This window comes from Vidua chalybeata, chromosome 27 (genome assembly GCF_026979565.1).
Source record: "Vidua chalybeata isolate OUT-0048 chromosome 27, bVidCha1 merged haplotype, whole genome shotgun sequence".
Lineage (NCBI taxonomy): Eukaryota > Metazoa > Chordata > Aves > Passeriformes > Viduidae > Vidua > Vidua chalybeata.
In genome coordinates this window covers 2,720,310-2,738,825 of record NC_071556.1, presented here as the reverse complement: position 1 = coordinate 2,738,825, position 18,516 = coordinate 2,720,310, and the positions used below count along the sequence as shown (strand labels likewise).

Sequence of the window (18,516 nt, the reverse complement as noted above, 5' to 3'; positions counted from 1 at the left end):
CTCACCCTGACTGCAGTTAGCAGCTGACACCTGCACTGATGCTCAGCCCTGAGGAGCAGGCAGGAGGCAGTCCTGGCTCCAGGGCTGGCAATATTCCAGCCTGTTTAACCGGACAATTTGTTGCAGCTGATGTTCTTTCCACTGGGATTTCAGCCCATAACCAGCATTAACATTATTTTCACACATGAGGGCACTTACTCTTCTGGGCACAGGGCCAAAGTACACACTCATTTCCAGCCATTAGACCCTCCAGCCAGGCTCTAGGAATTTTTAGAATTGGTTTGGGAAGTTGACATTAGGCTTTTGTTTCTTTTTTTTTTTTTTTTTTTTTTTTTAGGATTGTATATTATAATTATAAATGGTAGAAGAAAAAAAAAATTAATTCTTCCTGTTCAAGAGAGTGGAAATTAAGGAATGCTCCAACTCAGTTGTTTCTAATGAAATGAAGCAGAGAAAATGCAATCTGCAACTTTTTATTCCACACTCTCCCACTTATAATTAACTGCCCTGGCTTGCTGAGGCCCAAACGGGCACCTCTGGAATTCTTTGTGTATTTCTACAAAGCATATTTCATGCTCAATTGAACAGATTTGAATACACTTGCTCCAAGTTCCTGTCAAAGTTAATTTACAATCATTTATTGAGAATGAAGTTTACTTGCAAACCTGGAGAAGCTTTTTAATAATTGCTTCAAATTATCCTAGATGTGCTGGTGTGGGATGGGTTAGTTATCTCTTCAGTAATTTTTTTTTTTAGTTCCAACTGTACCCAGAGGAAACCAGGATTTGGGAGGCAGCAGATTGAGGTCTGGGGGAGATGCTCTTGCAGGAGATGACAGAGAAAGAAGGGCTCTGTGAAATTTGAGAAGCAATCAGTAGAGAAGCAATGTGGGCACAACTGGCAGGTTCAGCTTGAAGCAAGGGAACACACTTCAGGACCAGAGGAAATGTGGCAAAGATTGAAGTGGTAATGAAGAAAAACAACGACAATAGCGGGGGGAAATAATTTAAAATATCAGAAAATGCCAGTGTAACTCATTAGATTTTAGAGAGCTCTGTTTACAACCCTCTGGATATAATTAATGCCAATACCTGACATTGAGGCAGTGCCAAATCCACGTCTCAGGGAAGAAGGTCCTTTTCCTCTTCTCTGCTCTGCTAGAACAAGAAATAAATCCTTGCAAATTGATTCTTTTAATAAGATATTTCCAGCAGTCAGTGATAAATCAGAGTCATCACCTGACTCTGGCTCACACGACCAAAACTTTGTCTGGTGCAGACTCATTAAGGAGTGAATAACACAAATTGCATGGTCTTTTGAAACAATCCCTTTGTGTGCACACCCACTCTGCAGGAACAAGCATCTAAAAAATGGTACAAGTAAGGTAACCTTTGCAACCAGCAGAAATAATGGAATCTAAAATCAAATTGGTTTGTGATCCAAATTCTTTCACCAAATGGAATCAGGGGGAGCAAATGCAGCAGGTGACTCCCAGCAGCAGCTACTGCATCCCTCCTTTGCATCCTTCTCCATCCCTGCTCTTTGAATTGTCCTGATTTCTAATAATTCAATAATTTAAATCAGCTTTTTATACCTGTTATACTTCATTATCTATTTCTTAATTAACCCCAGAGGCTCCTCTGCTAAGAGAGGCTTCCAGGAAGTTCAGGATGCAGAGGGAAGGCCCATCCTCGGGTGCAGCATCACTTGTGGTATTTCACAACCTCTCCTTCATGCAGATCCTCATTCTCTTGATTTTGACCACCTGCTGAATGGTCCAAATCATGAGCAATGAGTGACTCTGCAAAAACACCTGCAGCTTGCAAATATTCCAAGAAATTCACAGCAAATTGCAAAGAAATATTCTTGAAAATGATAATTTAGCACTCTTTGCATATGTCATTTTTCTAGAATTAAATCAAATTTAACAAAGCAGCGCCAGTTAATTTTTTTTACATCTACCAAGCCATTGGAAGAATTTCCCCATCACTGCCTTGTCTGAAACTGAGGGCATAAAGGTGGAAAACAGCTGAGAATAGAGAAAAAAACCAGCCAGGAGCATCACAGACAATAGATATTAAACCCCAAACGTTACCTTGGTGCTATTTTGGAATGCATGGTGGCCACCAAGGTGCCAGTGTGTGGCTGGAAGGCTGGGACAGCCTCATCTGTGTACATCCCTCCATTCTGCCTGTGGTTCAGGCTGACTATGTCAGTCATCACCACCAAGCCAGTTTCCTAGACAATGAAAAATCAACACCACAAAACAAAAACCAGCAAGGGAAAAAAAGAAATAAATAAAAAGAATTAAAGGAAAGGAATTAAATGTGCACTGATTTTTTTTTTTTAATAGAGTCCCTCAATCCTATTTCAACATTTACAGGGGAAATCTCATTTGAATCTTGAGGATTTTTTAAAGCTTTCTGTAAAAATTACTGTTAATGTGAAGGTGCATAGGCAGAGGCTTTATGAGAAAGGTCTTTTCTGACTGGAAAATGCATTTAAATCAGTACCTAACATTACTGGGCAAGTGTGAAAGGTAAAAAAAATCTTATTTTTTCCCCCTAGAATACAACATCACAGCTCTTTACCCTTCCTAAAAGTTTCCAGTGTGCTCTGCTGCAGTGAGCAGGCTGCTCTCTCACCAGGCATCACCAGTTCTGCCCTGCCAGGGGTGCCAAGCAAAATGAAAAGTGTCCACACAGGGAAAGCACAGGGAAAGCTCCCAGCCCTGTCCCCTAAATGCTCTTATTCATGAGAGACAGCAGCTCCCAGCACCACTGGAGGATGAGCTTTGTTCTCTGCACACACCCCCAGTTCTCGCACACCAGGTGTGCAGCCCCTGCATTCACACCAGCCTCCCAAAAATGAACTTTTTCCCAAGAGTTTGCAGCTCTCAGTAAGGACAAAAAAAGCTGCATCAGAGAAAAAACAAAACAAAACAAAAACCTCAGACGCCCGGGGGAGAAGCAAAAATGAGGATTTAGAGTTTGTAATTAAGACATCGAGGCACTGGGGGAATGTGTGAAAGCCTCTGGGGTTTAAGGCAACATAACAAAACAATTTAGCTAAAATCAGAGGAAGGGCAAAGAATGAAGAGATGGGGGATCTGTAGGAAGCAAGGATCACCATTATCAGCAGTTATGTGGATTAAAAAGGGAAAGAACAGCAAAGATCAGAGCTGTGGCACTGGTTCTCCAGGTCACTCTGCATTTCAGAGGGGCAAGAAGGAGATGATGTAAAGAACATCAAACATTTACAGCTCAGCCTTTTCCTTGTCTCAGGGAGCAGGGGCTACACCCTGCAGTGGTGTGGAAAGCAAAGAAGGGATGGGAGCAGAGCCTGAAAGGGTGAACTTCTCAAATAGATGAGGGAACACCCATTTTAAACAAAAGCAAAGCAAAAAGCTCATGGAAATAGCAGTTTTTTCTTAAGAGCTACAAATGACTGGTTTTCAGCTTTAAAAGGTTGCACTGTTAGTATGCAAAGCAATGAAAAAATGAATTAGTGCATGAGTACATTTAAAAAACCCAACTTGTTTTAAATGCTCAACTTTCAATTTGATTCAAAAGCACAGCACAGATCAAAGGATTTTTTAAAAATCTGGCCAGGTTTAACTATGGGAACACACCAATTAATTATAAATATATAGCATTTAAGGAGTAACCTGATCAAGGATATGAGGGTCTTTCATGCAGATGGCAACAGAAGCTGGGAGAACCAGGGCAGGAAAGAAACTGAAATGATTTCCAAAGGACAGTCCAAAAGGCTACAAGGAAAGATTGACACTCCACCTTCCCTCCCTGTTGGAGTAGCTGCAGAAGAGATCTGCAAGCTCACCCCTGCCTGGAGGAACCTTCTGGTCCCTGTCTGATTCTCCAGAGCATCAGCATGGATTCCTTCACCCAGCAGGATAACTGGCCCTACCAAGATTAGATTGGCTAAAATCAAATTATGTTTCTCAGATATCTTTGCTAGAACAGTGTACTCTGTTCTCAAAAATCACTTTTCACCCTACACAGCTCTGATGTGGGGAAAAGCCCTGGAGCCTATGGAGCTGAAAATGCCCCTGGAAACATGAAAGCACAGAGGAGACTCTGCAGAGAAGGAAGGCTGGTTATGGGGCTGAAAATGACCCTACAAAAATGAAAGCACAAGAGAGATTCTGCAGAGAGAAGGAAGGCTGGTTCTGGAGCTGAAAATCCCCCCTGCAAATATGAAAGCACAGAGGAGACTCTGCAGAGAAGGAAGGCTGGTTACGGGGCTGAAAATCACCCTGCAAACATGAAAGCACAAAAAAAGACACTGCAGAGAGAAGGGAGGGTGGTTATGGGGCTGAAAATGCCCCTGCAAGCATGAAAGCAGAGAAGAGAGAAGGGAGGCTGGTTATGGGGCTGAAAATCACCCTGTAAACATGAAAGCACAAAAAAGACACTGCAGAGAGAAGGAAGGCTGGTTATGGAACTGAAAATGCCCCTGCAAACATGAAAGCAGAGAAGAGAGGAGTGAGGCTGGTTATGGGGCTGAAAATGCCCCTGCAAACATGAAAGCAGAGAAGAGAGGAGGGAGGCTGGTTATGGAGCTGAAAATGCCCCTGCAAACATGAAAGCAGAGAAGAGAGAAGGGAGGCTGGCTCTTCCTACTGTGAAGGCGAAGCGAGCGTCCTTGGTGATGTCCCAGTGCCAGGGGAACACAGAAGATCTGCGGCGCCTACGGGAGGACATGCCGGGCCACCAGAAGTGCCCTTCTTCCTTTGGAGCTCCAAAAGCATCAGACACATCATACTCTGCAAGCTCCTGGAACACCTGCAGGGAAAGGGCACAGGCTGCTGTCCGTGGCTGCTTCCTGCAGGTGGGTGAGGATCACAGGGGTGAGAAGAGGACATCAGTGCTTGAAGCTCGCTCTACCTGGCTGGCTGTCAGCTGGAAGCCTGTTTTGAGCAGGTAGACACTCTTGTCCACCGTGGCCATGCAGACACAGCTTCCTTTTGCAGCTCTGACCTTGATGTTCACAAGGTCACCAGGCCTGGTCTCGTTGGCCGAGAGCGTCACGGCAACCTGGGAAGGGAAATCCCATTAAACGCTGTGATTTTCCCAAAAACCAAAGAGCAACGAGACAGCAGCCCTCCCTGTCCACTACCTGGTTCTCAAAGGAGGGGGTGACAGTGAACTGCAGGCTGTCTGTGACCCCCTCTCCGTTCTCCCTGACGTAGTACACCAGGAGCCGACCCAGGGGAGCCATGGAGTGAACGACTGAGAACCTCAGGAAGGTCACACACACCTCAACCTCTGCTGCAGGCGGGCTGGGAGGTGCTGAAACAGGAATTGTGGAGAGAAAAATTGCTTTATTTATCCCAGTCACTCCCTTCCTGCCCCCTCCTAATGCTGACAGGCACAGAACTCTCCATTCAGGACTTGCATTCTTCCCTTGTTCCTGCTGCACACCTTCTTGAGTTCAGAATCTTTTCCCTTTTCCTCCTCATTGTGGAAGGTAATTAGCACTCATAATTTAATGAGCAGCATGGAGAAGGTGGGTAGGGAAAGATTACTCAGTGGTTTTCCAGGTATGAGATCAAGGAAACACACAGTTAAGTTATCAAGCCATTGAAATCAAACAGAAAATGTTATCTATTGCTGGAGAATGCTGATGAGAGAAAAGGAATAAGCTTGAAAAAGGATTATGCAGTTTTTATAGAGCAGAGAATCACTGGAGCTGTTCAATGGAATCACAGAATGGTTTAGGTTGAAGGGACCTTTAAAGATCCCACTGTGGACAAGGATGTCTTTCACCAGACCAGGCTGCCCAAAGTCCCACACAAGCCTTGAACTCTTCCAATGACAGAGCAGCCACAAAGCCTGAGCAAACTATAAATGCAACAGCTCAGAGCAAACCTTCAGTGCAGAAAATCATCACAAATCCTAAATTCCTGATTGCCAGGAGCTTGGTGGGTACCTGGAGGGAGGTTCCTGTTTCTCTTTCCCCAACTCCCAAAGTGGTTGCCAGGACATCCAGACTTTTCCTTTGGCAGCTGTTATATCCATCTTCCCAATCCCACCATTTTCCACCCCCCTGCTCCCCAAATCCACCAGATTTGTGTCTTTCTGTTACTCCTTGTACAAAGCAGGAGTCCACATTTCATTTCCCTTCCCCTGTGGGCTGTGTGATCTCCCCATTTAATTTTCTCTTTCCATCTAACATCCTCTCCTCAATTTAAGCTCAACCAATTTAACCCACTGCCTCAGCCCTGCCCTACACTTCCCTGCCACTCCACTCCAAGCAAATATTAGAGTTTTCTCAACTGAGAACGACGGCAGAAAGACCAAAGAAAACTTTTCAAGAGTTAACCCTCTTGAAGAATTCTTTTACATGCCTGAGGGCAATGGATTTCACTATTTTTCTTGCACAAAATTATCTATATTCTTTAAGGAGCGTCACATTAACAGAAAGGCTGTGGAAAGGTTATTTTTCACTGACAAGAGGGGTGAATTGCATTTCTGGTGCTGGCTACCTGTTCCTGGGAGGCGTGTGAGGTCAGTGTTCTTCTCAAAGGCTGTGGTGGCTCTTTTGCTCCTCTGCTGGGTGACATTGCTGGGCTGCAGCCCCGACAGGACAATGTTCCCTCGTGATGCCACCTCATAATGCAGAGTGAAGTTGCAAGGACAGGTGGATTTCACTGCAATCCAGGCCTCCTCTCCCACCTGCAGGCAGGGACAGAAAAGACAAAAATTTGCTCTGTTATGAGCTTTGGGGTGATAAAGCACAGAAATCTGCTTGGGTTCCAGGCCACAGGAGGTGTGAGCCTTCTCCTAACAAATGGATGCATTGAAAAGTGTATTATTACATTAGCACTGTTCTCAGGGACGTTTTCCACAATAAAAAGGGGCCTGTGTTCAGCTCTCCACTCACTGCAAATCTACAGGAGAATGAGCTGGGGGTTGTATGCATTAATGGAACAATAAAGGAATCTCTGGAATCCTGGAAGTTAAGCCTTTTGGCACAGAGCAGCTGTCAGAATTGGTTGAATTTTAGACACCCCTTCAGTAGCCCAGCCCAAAAAAGGAAAGAGTTGGGTTGGGGGTGGGAAGAGATATGTGTTTGATAGTCTTTGCAGTTTAATTGTGATTACATCCATGTGGCAAGTATCAATTCAAACATCACCATGAAATAAATGACTGGGAAGAGATCTGAGGGAAAATGCTTTCAAATTCTTGATAATAATTTTTGATATCAAAGTTTTGATAATAATTTGTAAGTTGGGCATTCAGGAAGGTGTCAAACACACAAATAAATGAGAAGAAATTTGCTTTTTTTTTTGTCTTGGTAACTCATCTGATGCCTGCAATAGGCTCCAGAGCAGCACACCTGGGCACTGAAACTCTGCACCCAGAGGGGCTCAGTGAGTACTGAACACCCCCAAGACAAAATCCCCCAAATTCCCAACAGAGCAGACATCAGCCATGGGATTAGCACTGGTCATGTCTGGCTGAGCAATAATCACTCTGTGGAGCAGCAGACTTTCCTAGGAACACAAACTGTTCCCTCTGGGATCTGAGGAGTGGCTGACACTTGTGGTCAGTAGGATTTCTTCAGCACCTTCCCCTCCTCACCCTCCTGCCATTTAAAGCAGAGTAGTTCCCAAATAAAACCATTCAGGCTTGACAGAAAATCCCAAAGAAATGTTCTGAAAAACCTCTCTTTATTCAGCTCCAAGTGCTCTCCCTGCAGAATGCACACATGGCACCAACCAAAAGGGCAGAACTGGAGCACAAGGAGCTGCTGATGGTTCAACACAGTGAGAATGCCACAGAGTCCAAGAGGTGCCTCGTGACATCAAATATTTGAAGTATTAAGAATTCCCCAGTGCAAATGATGAAACAATTCATTAAAAAATGAATGTAGCTAATTGGAACACCCAGTAAGAGCTGGCAGTGCATGGAAACAGTTCCCACATCAGCTGGTCATCCAGCTCCAAGCTTTCCCACAGAAGAATTAGTTCTAATCAGGTTATAATAAGAACAATGTGTTCAGATTAGCAGTGTATAATCCCCTTTCCATACCTCAGGAAACTTGTAAAAGATTAATTAGCCATTAAACTTCCATGAAATGCAATGATAAAACAAAATGCTCTTATTTGGATACAAAGAGTCTGAAACCAACCTGACAGACCTGCTGATAACAACTCTCAGTGTTTATGGCCAAAACCCACTTTTTTTTCCACTGAGCAATATGCAGACCTTCAAAATATTTTCCTGGGTAAGAAGAAGCCCTGAACAACTCTCAGAAAACATTATGCAACAGGAATCATGGTTAAATCAGATCTTTTCTCTAGGAGAGAAATCACAACAACTTTTATAGAGCAGAACTACATTTTTAGAGAGGCTCCTACAAAACCTACCAAAGAAGACAAGGCAATCATGTTCAGAGCTCAACAACTGGAAGATTGAACAGACCCAGATGAGATTTAAACTGGGAGTTCCAGTGAGACTACACAGCCTTAATTTTGGTCTTTAGTAATTCAGCCACTCCCACTAACATCACTTCCAATCATTTTCAGCACGCAATGGGCATTACTGGAGGCACAGAACACACATTCAAATGTGGAAAACTGAAGTTTTCCATGCCTACACCCAGCCCCTCTGAACAGAAAGGGCTGGATTTGAGGTGCTGCACAGAGCACCAAGTGCAGCTCCTTCATCCTTTGTGGTGGAAACAGTTCAGGATCCCAGAATCAGGAACGTCCAGAAATATTTAATTAGGACAAAGCACTTTAATCCAAGCAATGCTTGGATTTCATTTCATTTCCATGATGGAGGGTGAAGCCAACGTACCTGGAAAGGTTTATCTGGTGCCTGGAGCTGGATGTGACACTTGCTGGGTGAGTACCAGCTGCTGATGGACAAGTAGTTGGGCAGATATTGATCCCCAGAGGGTTTCCCATCAATTGCTGTCACTTTGGTCTTAAAAAATGGAGAAAAAAAGTTACACCAATGTCATGCATAGAAAGCTCATTTTGCTCTTTCTTAATCTCTACTCTCCTCTCCCATTTTATACCTTTCACCTTTCATCTCTTGACATCTTTACTCCCCAAATATTGGGCCCCTACTACCACATTAAGGTGTATTTGGAGGAGCATCTTTTCATGGTGGTTATCAACATCAGTTCTCTTGGCAGCAAGAAACCAGCCAGTGTTTGCTGTGCTGGAACCCAGGAGCTGAAGCTAAAAGGCACTGATTTCCTGTTTGTAGCACTGATTTATAAAGTGCAGGTTTGACAAGATTAGTTACATTAAAGCCTGCTAATCCTATAAGGAGCTTTTACCCACCTCCAGCCAGACGTATTGGGCAGCTGTGGGGATGGAGGGGATTTCAAACTCCACCAGGCCATTCCTTGAGACCAGTTCACTTGTATAAACATTGTCCTTTGGTGTGAGCTCAGCTTTAATTCGGATGGTGACTCTGTCAGCTGGACTTCCATCAGGGTAAGTGACCTCTACCTGCACAGTGGGGCATTTATAGAACAATTTGCTTTAAATTATCAGCAACTCCAGGTGGGGGAAAATCACTAGGATCAAGTCAGTGCAACTTAAATCAGCCACATATCCATGGCTCTACTTTTAATCTCACCTTGCCTTTGTAAGGCAGCCCAGGTTTGAACTGTTTCCTGGTGTCCTTGGAGTACTTGATATCAATCAGCTGCTTCTGGACAGGTGTGGAGTCATCAAAGGTCACCTGCTTGCTGCCATCAGAGCTGATCACCGTGGCCCAGATGTTGACTGTGCCTCGGAAGTGCTCGGGGACATCTGCTGGCATCATGTCCCTGACACACACCTCGAACACGGCAGAGCCATCGATCTGGGGTGGGGCACACACAGGGAAAGGGCTTTGCACACCCTCACAGGGCACAGGAAACAAACCTAGAGCACAGGCACCTGATGGGGGCTGGCAGCAGTGTTTTGGAGGGGAAAAGGAAAGGGGGAAAAGGAAAGGGGGAAAAGGAAAGGGGGAAAAGGAAAGGGGGAAAAGGAAAGGGGGAAAAGGAAAGGGGGAAAAGGAAAGGGGGAAAAGGAAAGGGGGAAAAGGAAAGGGGGAAAAGGAAAGGGGGAAAAGGAAAGGGGGAAAAGGAAAGGGGGAAAAGGAAAGGGGGAAAAGGAAAGGGGGAAAAGGAAAGGGGGAAAAGGAAAGGGGGAAAAGGAAAGGGGGAAAAGGAAAGGGGGAAAAGGAAAGGGGGAAAAGGAAAGGGGGAGGTTCATTTTCCCCCCTTAGACATGGTCTGGACTAACTCTGTCACCTCAGGCTCCTGCTCTCCTCTGACCCACATGCTCTTAAGACAGATTAAAACTATGCCAACAAATTCCCATCCCACCAAATCCCAAAATATCCTGAGCTGGAAGGGACCCTCAGGGACCATCAGCCCAGCCCTGTCCCTGCACAGCCACCCCAACAACCCCACCCTGAGCATCCCTGAGAGCTCCTGGAGCTCTGGCAGCCTCGGGGCTGGGACCATTCCCTGGGGAGCCTGGGCAGTGCCAGCACCCTCTGGGAAAAGAGCCTCCTCCTAATATCTAAAATCATAAACATACCATGCAAAAATAAGCAATGGCCCCAGTTATAATATTTACTCCTTCATTTTCTGATCTCCCATCAGCAGCAAAACAGCTGTGGGATAAATGTTAAAGAAGACAGATCAGGCATTTTATCACAGGTGAGTCCATGGTCTCCCTCACCTGGATGGTCTTGAGGACAGGGTGTCCCACCTCATGTCTGTAGTACCCAACACCATTTATAGTCATATTGACAATTAACTTCCCTGTCACTGGTTTTCCAAATGTGTATCTGAAATGCAAAGAAGATGATTAATAACTTCCAGCTGGTTTCATAAAGACAATTACCACGTTACCTGCACAACTAGAAAACATTACCACAGGAAGTTTTCCAGATTGTTATTTTTACCATGTTTTTGAAGGCTCTTACTTCAGGAAGCTTCTGATGATGATTAGAAATCATCTGAAAAGTCTGCAGCAGGTGAGACCCAAGCTCCAGTGACTGCACTACAACCCACAGCAATGAAACCTGATTTGGGACCTGCTCCTACCTGGCATGGACAGTTCCTTTTTCACACAGTGAAAGGTCACGGATGTAGCGAGGGGGATCAATCAGCAGCTCAAACTTTGGCAACACTACAATGAAAAGAAATCAAGCAGAATTTTTTCAAGCAGATCTCATTGCCCAGCTTTTAGCAAAAGTCCCCACAGCTCTGACAGGAGCTGGTTGTGATTTATCAGGGTAGAACCCAGCAGAGGGTCAACCAACAACAGCAGCAAACCAAAACCACCCTGGTAAGGTGACCTTAGCAAAGCTCCCAGTTAGCAGTGCCTGCATCCCTGAAATACATGGCTCTAAGGAATTTTTCCTCATGGCATTTTAAATGCAGTATTTCAGGTGTTTCATCTCAAGTGAAAGCATTTCACAATGTTCTGCTCTTCCAAATGCACCTGGGTTAGCATCAACTCACCGTATTTCTGCACCTCAAAGGATTTGTTGTAAGTGTGGCCCTGCATCTCAGCAAAGATGAGCCACTCCCCAAACACTGGCTGATCAGACAGGGGAAAAGTCATATTGACAATGCCTGAAAAGGGAAACAACACTCTGTGAGCTCTGTCACTCTCCAGCCCTTGCCAAGCCTTACTGAACACGACTCAGTGGAAGCAGAAGCAAAGGCAAATCACAGAACAGAGAGGAAAAAAGAAATAATCTGGAACTTACCACAACAAAATGGCTTCAAGTTATTCCATTCTATCATCCGAGACCCCCGAGGATCCTGCAGGGAGGTTTAGGGATGAGAAAATGAGCATCACTCATACATTTAACTCAGGTTGCAACAAAGAACTTCCTTTTGTAATACACACACCTCACTGACAGCTCAAATGTAACCGATGCCTGTCAAAAATGTCCCAAAAATACCTTACATCAGGGGTATTTGATTTCTGGAGTTCTTTAGGAGCTCTGCTCCTGTAAGCAATGCACACGAGTAAATGGTGTCAAGCAGCAGATCTTTCCCCTGCCTCAAGACACCAGTCCTGGATGGGATGAACTGACCTCACTAAAAGGAGCTGTACAGGCAGAAAGACAAAATTTTAGATGACAAACCCAGATGAAATGAATCCTGCTGGTTTTGTCAGCATTAAATCTTCAACAAGAGTGAATCCTTCTGCTTTCTGACAGGTAAACACATTAAAAAACAACTACAAAAAAAAATCCAAAAACCAAAAAAACCCACCATAAAAAACCAACACCTAAACACAGAAGGAACCTCTCATTCACATCATAAGAAAGAAGACAGGAGAACCCTTTCCTTTCCATGAATTTCTGCTCTCCACTATCTCTGTTTGGGTGCAGAGATGAGGGTGGCCCTGCTCTGCCAGCCCAGCACATGAAGGGTAGGAGTGGGTGGGCATTGAAAAGAAGGGAGAGGGAGTGGGGCTGTCACAGTTCTAAATCCCAATGAACCAAGCCAATTCTTCTCAGGCTGAAAAATGGGAAAGAATTTCTGAAACTGAAGTAGAAAACAAGGATGTTTGCTAGTGATAGCAAAAAAAAAAAAAAACAAAAAAAACAAGGCACAGAGATCAGACAGAGACACAGGGATAGATAATTGTATTGCTTAGGGGTGGGAATGGCCATAATGGACAGGAAAAGCACAAATTTGTTCCTTTAAATGCCACACAAACCTTGTACCTCTACAGAACGTGCTAGGTGGGCACACAGATACTCACCACCACATAAGCTTCAATCTGAAAGAGAAAAAAAAAAGAAAAATAAAAGGCTTTATGAAAAAACTTTTTTGCTTTTTGTATTGAGGTGTTGAGTCAAGATAAGCAAGGTGTGAGACCCAACGTGACAGAGTTTGAACATCTCTTCTGTGCTGAGAGAAGCCTGAGAAATACACATTTAATTCAGACATCTATCTGGAAAAGTGATAATTTACATATCTGTGCACTACCTAAATAAGGTGCAAGTTTCTGAAAAATTCTTGTCTCTGATCTGGCAGGGCTGCCTCCTATTTGCCAGCAGTGCAAAAGTTTGTATTCTCCTCCAATAAGAATATGACCAAGTGAAAAAAGCTAAATTACAAATAAAACAAGCTGTCACAAGCTATGCCCAAACAGGTTAAAAACCCAGTTCTGTTTCTGCATAAGTGTACATTTGAATAAAATGCAGACTACCAAGAATTCCATCATATTGCAGAGTGTGAAAGAAAACAGTTTTCTTTACCCTGTCGTTGACTGGCCTCAGGTCAGAAGTCACCATAAAGAGGTTTATCAACACTAAAAAAAGGAAAAGAGGGAGTTTATCAGTCACCAGAGCTGAGACTGAACAGAAGAACTCATCCTAAAACTCCCCTTGAAAGCAACCCTTGCATCTGGCAAATTGTCCAAGATGACTTTACCTTTCTGCTTGGGTTTGTAGACAGGTTTGTCAGTCTGGATGAACACTGAGGAGCCCTTGCTGTCGATGGTGACTGTGGTGTAGTTGTGGAAAATGTACCCTTCCTCTGCCAGGTGCCTGTTGCCCCAAACCTTCAGGTGTGCTTGTCCACGAAGCCCTGAAGGCACCTAAAAAACACCAGGAGGTGAGGAACACACAGAAAATCCTTTGTGCTTTTGGGGAATGTAATTGACACTGAAGTGAGCAAGAAGAGGCACCTGCTGCGTTTTGGTGTAAATCTGTGTTAGTGAAAAGAGAATTAAGGACATACTAGGTTTTCTACAATATATACACTTCAGAGTAGGTAAATTCATGCTGAAAACATGGCAGGAAATTCTCTTCTGCCCTTTGTCACTCAAGCAAAGTGATGGCTGATCCATGATCTACACACGCAGCTCCCAGTACAGGAGATGTGTTACGTGGGGAAACCAACCCACAGCTCTGCCAACAGAGGGAAAAACCCCAATGAGCAACACAAAAAAAAGCCCCCAAAACAAAAAGTGCATGCATGTACATGTTCAACCAGCTGCTCAGAGAAATAGCTACTTTAAAATCACTTCAGATTAAAAGTGACAAGGTAAAAAATCTGATACCATTCCAGATGCACACAATTGAATATTATTTTCCACCACCCCCATTTAACGTCCCAAAGACGACAAGCCCAAATTAAGTCCTAAGTTAAGAAACCCAACACTTTTAAGGGCTTGTTCTTCTAGTCCAGCTCCATTTTGCCAACATTTGAAGTCATAACCCCCACACAGAATTCTGTACTGCCACTCTTACAAAATAGCCCCAACACAGAAATTTATGTGGCCACGAGCCACTGATTTTCTTTAGTGGTGTAAAGGTGAGCTGTGATGGGTTGAGCTTTGTTGTTTTCACTCTCCACCTTTCCTCTGGTGAAGGCTGTGTCCTCCTCAGTGTGTGTGCCCCAGCATGTGACATTTATTTGTGCCAGAGAGCAATGCTTGATGTGGCTGAGGGAAAGTCCCTCATATGTTCACCAAAAACATCTTAAAATAATTGAAACTCACCTTCAGCTTAATTGTTCCTTTATCTAAAATATGAGAGAGAGAGAGAGAGCAAGAGTTATTCTCAAGGTAAGGCACTAAGACTTTAGATCTTTGCAGTTGAGTGAAGGAAGACCCCACACCACAGAGCTGCTCCCTGCAATATCCCTTTGCTGTGATTTCATCTGAAGTCATTTTCCTGCACTGTGTAAAGCAGTCTGCAGGGTGAGAAGTCAGACCCAGCAGAGTTCTCCAAAATAAACCTGATCCACATTTATTGGCACCTTTTGCCCAGCGTAAACTGCAAAGTGCTCTGTGATTGAAGAGCACCCCAAGGCTGAGCTTCCAGCACAGGCAGCCTGTGCCTGCTGAAGTGTTTTGTTCTAAAAAGGACCTGGCCTCTTGTGGGACTTAAATAATTCTCAAAACAAACACTCATGGGATCTGTTTGGATTGCTGGATACAGCCATACCTAGGAGTTCTCTTGAGCATTTGCTGTGCACATGTGTCAGCATCACTCCCTTTGAATTGCTTTGCAATTGTCAGCCACTTTCAAAGACATCAAGGGGAGGGCACAACCAGAGACAATCTGTTCCAAGAAACAGAATGCCTTTCATAAAACTCCCAGTTTTAACATACAGAAGGGTTAAAACATGAGGGTTAAAGAGCCTGATTGCCTTGACTACACTACAGCTTCCACCACTACTGACAGTGGTACCACAGGGCTACTGGACTTCACTTGCACCAGTGTAAATTCACTCAGTGTTAAGTTGGATATTACCAAATCACATTGCTTTCACTCACAGGACAGAGGCATCTGGCTTGGATTTTAAAGGTTTATCCAACTATACAGACATTACCACCTCTCTCAGCAACACCCAGTCCTGAAGATGGGGACTGCGTTCCCAGCACTCATTTTGTAGAGAAGAAATTAATGATGATGTAGATTTTTTATTTTTTCTTTAAAATAAACTTATTTTGTTCCTTATATAGCCCCCCACTGATAAATATTCAGGCATCAAAAGGAAGTATAAGCACTATAAAACTCTAGAATATCAGTTATATTGGGTGTCTGTATATCTTGGTGTTCCAAAGTTATCAAAACCACATTAACACAATCAACTGAGAAGGTGCAGCAGCAGCAAATCAATTCATTTGATTCCATTATCACATAAAGCAATTCTTTAGGAGATACCAATGTGCTCCCACAGCACCTCAGCTCACAAATCAGTTGTCAAGCTCAGAAGTGCAGGAGCTCACCCAGGACTGCTCCGTGGCTCCGTGACACCGTCTCTCCTTTGACCACCAGCTGGATCTGCACCGTGGTCTCCTTGACAGAGTTGAAGATGGTCACACTTATGGCTTCCTCCACCCCAGAGCGGAAAACAGAAGGTGCTGCAATCAAATAACCCCTGAGGAGCACAATTGGAAGTGGTCAGTCACAGCCACAAGAGTGTTACCTTCATTTGTGAGACACTTCTTGTGCAGCAAAAGGAAAAGAACAAATACTCTGTGATGTATTTGCCCCTGTAGGGTCACATTTGTTGTCACCAATAGTCTAACCCTGTATCTATGTATAAATATAATCTAATGTATAATTATCTAAGCCTTTAGCTAATGTATCTAATTGTATAAATGAACAAACAGAGCCTAAGGGGCTACAAATGGCTTGAAAATCCTTAGGATTTAAATAAAACCAGTAACATATCACTGTTTATTCCATCTATAATAATAAATTCATATTAAAGTGAATAAATGAATAAAAGCCCATTCATTTATCTACTATATGTAACAAATTAAATGTACAATCAGCTAAATCATAAAAGAGTTAAAGTTCATGAAGGAATAAGGAGGTACCTGACCCTCTCATGGAACTTTCTCTGAAACAATTTAGACATTTTTGACTCAACCATATGGCTACATTTTCATAGTTCAGCTTCATATAGGAGAAGTGAAGGGACTCAGAGGTGATTTTTGGAGCTTTCTAAATGTCAGACTCGATGCATGTAACACACCTGACCTTGCAGTTTATACAGGAGCAGCCCAGAAACTCCAGCTACAAAACTGGGCTCCAATTCCCAGCTCTACTACCACATTCTTGTTCAAACAATTAGATCCTGCAAGTTTACAAAAGGCATTATTTTAGGAGGCACACAGAGAGCTTTAAAGCCACCCAAAACGACCTCCCATAGATGCTGCAATGTGAGAGTTTCTGAATGGAATCTGCACCACTCCTCTCTGAATGGCACCGTGCCATGAACTTGTCAGCCAAAAGCGTTGCAGGCTCTGAGCTCTTTGATGCACTGGGCTGGAAGCAACACATTTATATTCTCTTCATGACACACCTTTCTGGGGCTTTTTCCCTACCCAAAAGGATTTTTTTTTTAACACGAGGCAATTCCTCAGATGCCTTTTCAAGCCAAATTTCTCAGCCCGTGCCTTTCTACAGTCCCATGAGTCAGGTTGCTTTAGCTCATGATTAATTATCACTTTGGGATGAGGATGATGGTGTTTTACAGCCCCCAAGTAATCTTTTATCAAATTCCAAGCCCATGTTCCTCTCTCAGCAGGCCTCATTGCCATGGAGATCCCATTACCCCCCAAAGGAAGTTCAGAACTCTGTGGCATTTGAGTTAAATTGCACGGGGTACTTGCAGATTCAAAACCTTATGGCTGCCAGGTTTGAAAATTCATCAGAATGGTAATAAATAACAAGAAAAAGTTATTAGTGAGCCTGCAAATCCTGGTAAGAGAGATAGCTGATTTAGCTGCAGAGGGAGAAAGAGTACCAGCTGCATTCAGGATGAAATGATCAGATTTAAACTGTCATAAGCCCAGCACTGCAGTGCCATATGTGAAGCACATGTACTCACATTGTTCCGAATTGCTGAAACTCTTTCTGAAGTATCAGTCCCTTGACACAACTATTTAAATCACTTAATAAGTGGCATTTGAAAATTAAATATTGAACTTGGCAATCAAAGAGTTAATTTGACAGGGACTGGACAGATCCTTTAAGCACATTCAACTAACAGCTCTGTCAGGTTACACCAAAATTTGGCAGGACGTGAAATATTTTCTAGTAAGCAAGTGAGAATAAGTTCTCCGTAGCACTCAGTTAATGCAGCTATTCACGATGCTGACGGGCTATAATAAGCCAGGGATAAAGAACAAAGCAAACCTTAATCAAAATTAACCTAAACATGCTGGAAAAGAGCTGCGGATTCAGTTCCTAATAGTCAGAGAACTTTCCCCGCACTTTCTCCCAGGCTGGTCTTTCCCACAGAAAAAAAAAAAAAAAAATCTTCACACGCTGCTCAGGAGCGCCCAGCGCTACCTTCAACCACCCCCAGCACCGCAGCAGGCGGATTCCTTAAATAACTGCTGGCAGATAAAAGCTCCGCCGTGCGGAGCAGCTGGAGGCAGGTATGGCATGGGAGCTCTCTCCTCCCGTCCCCTTTCCCCGCACTTGGGCACCGCCGGGGACACCGGGGAGCGCCGCGCTCCATCCGCGACCCCTGCGGGCGCTCCGCGGGCTTTGTTCCGCGGCCGAGCAGAGCCGGTTCTCCCCGCGCCGCCCTGCCCAGGGATGCTGCCGCGGGGTCCCCGGTACTTACTGGCGCTGGCGGGGCTGGGCAGCGCTCAGGCTGCAGAGGGCGAGCAGCAGCAGCGCCCGGGCGCGGCGGGGCTCGCAGCCGGACATGGTGCCGGGGAGCCCGGGCCACGGCGCTCTGCGCGGGCAGCAGGAGCCTTTTGTTCCCGGCGAGCGCAGCCCGAGGCTCCGCCGCCCCGCGCCCGGGCTCGGCTCCCCGGTGCCTCTGGCCGCCGCCCCCGCCGCGTCCCCGCCCCCGGGCCGCCCCCTCCTGGCCCCGGTGCCCGCTCGGCTCCGGCCCCGGCTCTTTGTCTGCGGCTCCCCGCCCGCTCCTGACAGCGCGCACCGGGGAGGGGACGAGGGGAGGGGGCCGCGCCCCGCCCCGCCCGGCCCCAGGTGCGCGGAGCCCGGCCCCGGCCGCTCCGCACCT

The 18,516-nt window shown here is 44.9% G+C and overlaps 1 protein-coding gene across 4 annotated transcripts in view; it reads right to left on the bottom strand.

Moving 5' to 3' along the window:
* The window catches only part of CPAMD8 (C3 and PZP like alpha-2-macroglobulin domain containing 8), a 55,746-nt gene extending 37,549 nt beyond the window's left edge, over positions 1-18,197 (bottom strand). For 3 of the 4 annotated variants that reach the window (XM_053965784.1, XM_053965786.1, XM_053965787.1), the window contains exons 1-19: positions 18,112-18,197; positions 15,755-15,906; positions 14,519-14,541; positions 13,447-13,612; positions 13,272-13,324; positions 12,773-12,790; positions 11,763-11,817; positions 11,512-11,625; positions 11,092-11,176; positions 10,724-10,832; positions 9,624-9,851; positions 9,323-9,493; positions 8,829-8,957; positions 6,509-6,698; positions 5,140-5,312; positions 4,908-5,057; positions 4,644-4,805; positions 2,096-2,238; positions 1,092-1,157 (exon numbers count right to left, since the gene is read on the bottom strand). In XM_053965784.1, the coding sequence (XP_053821759.1) occupies positions 1,092-1,157; positions 2,096-2,238; positions 4,644-4,805; positions 4,908-5,057; positions 5,140-5,312; positions 6,509-6,698; positions 8,829-8,957; positions 9,323-9,493; positions 9,624-9,851; positions 10,724-10,832; positions 11,092-11,176; positions 11,512-11,625; positions 11,763-11,817; positions 12,773-12,790; positions 13,272-13,324; positions 13,447-13,612; positions 14,519-14,541; positions 15,755-15,906; positions 18,112-18,197 (2,273 nt within the window). The remainder of the gene's footprint in view (positions 1-1,091; positions 1,158-2,095; positions 2,239-4,643; positions 4,806-4,907; positions 5,058-5,139; positions 5,313-6,508; positions 6,699-8,828; positions 8,958-9,322; positions 9,494-9,623; positions 9,852-10,723; positions 10,833-11,091; positions 11,177-11,511; positions 11,626-11,762; positions 11,818-12,772; positions 12,791-13,271; positions 13,325-13,446; positions 13,613-14,518; positions 14,542-15,754; positions 15,907-18,111) is intronic. The other variant, XM_053965785.1, reaches the window with a different exon arrangement.
* Between the last annotated feature and the right edge of the window lie 319 nt (positions 18,198-18,516).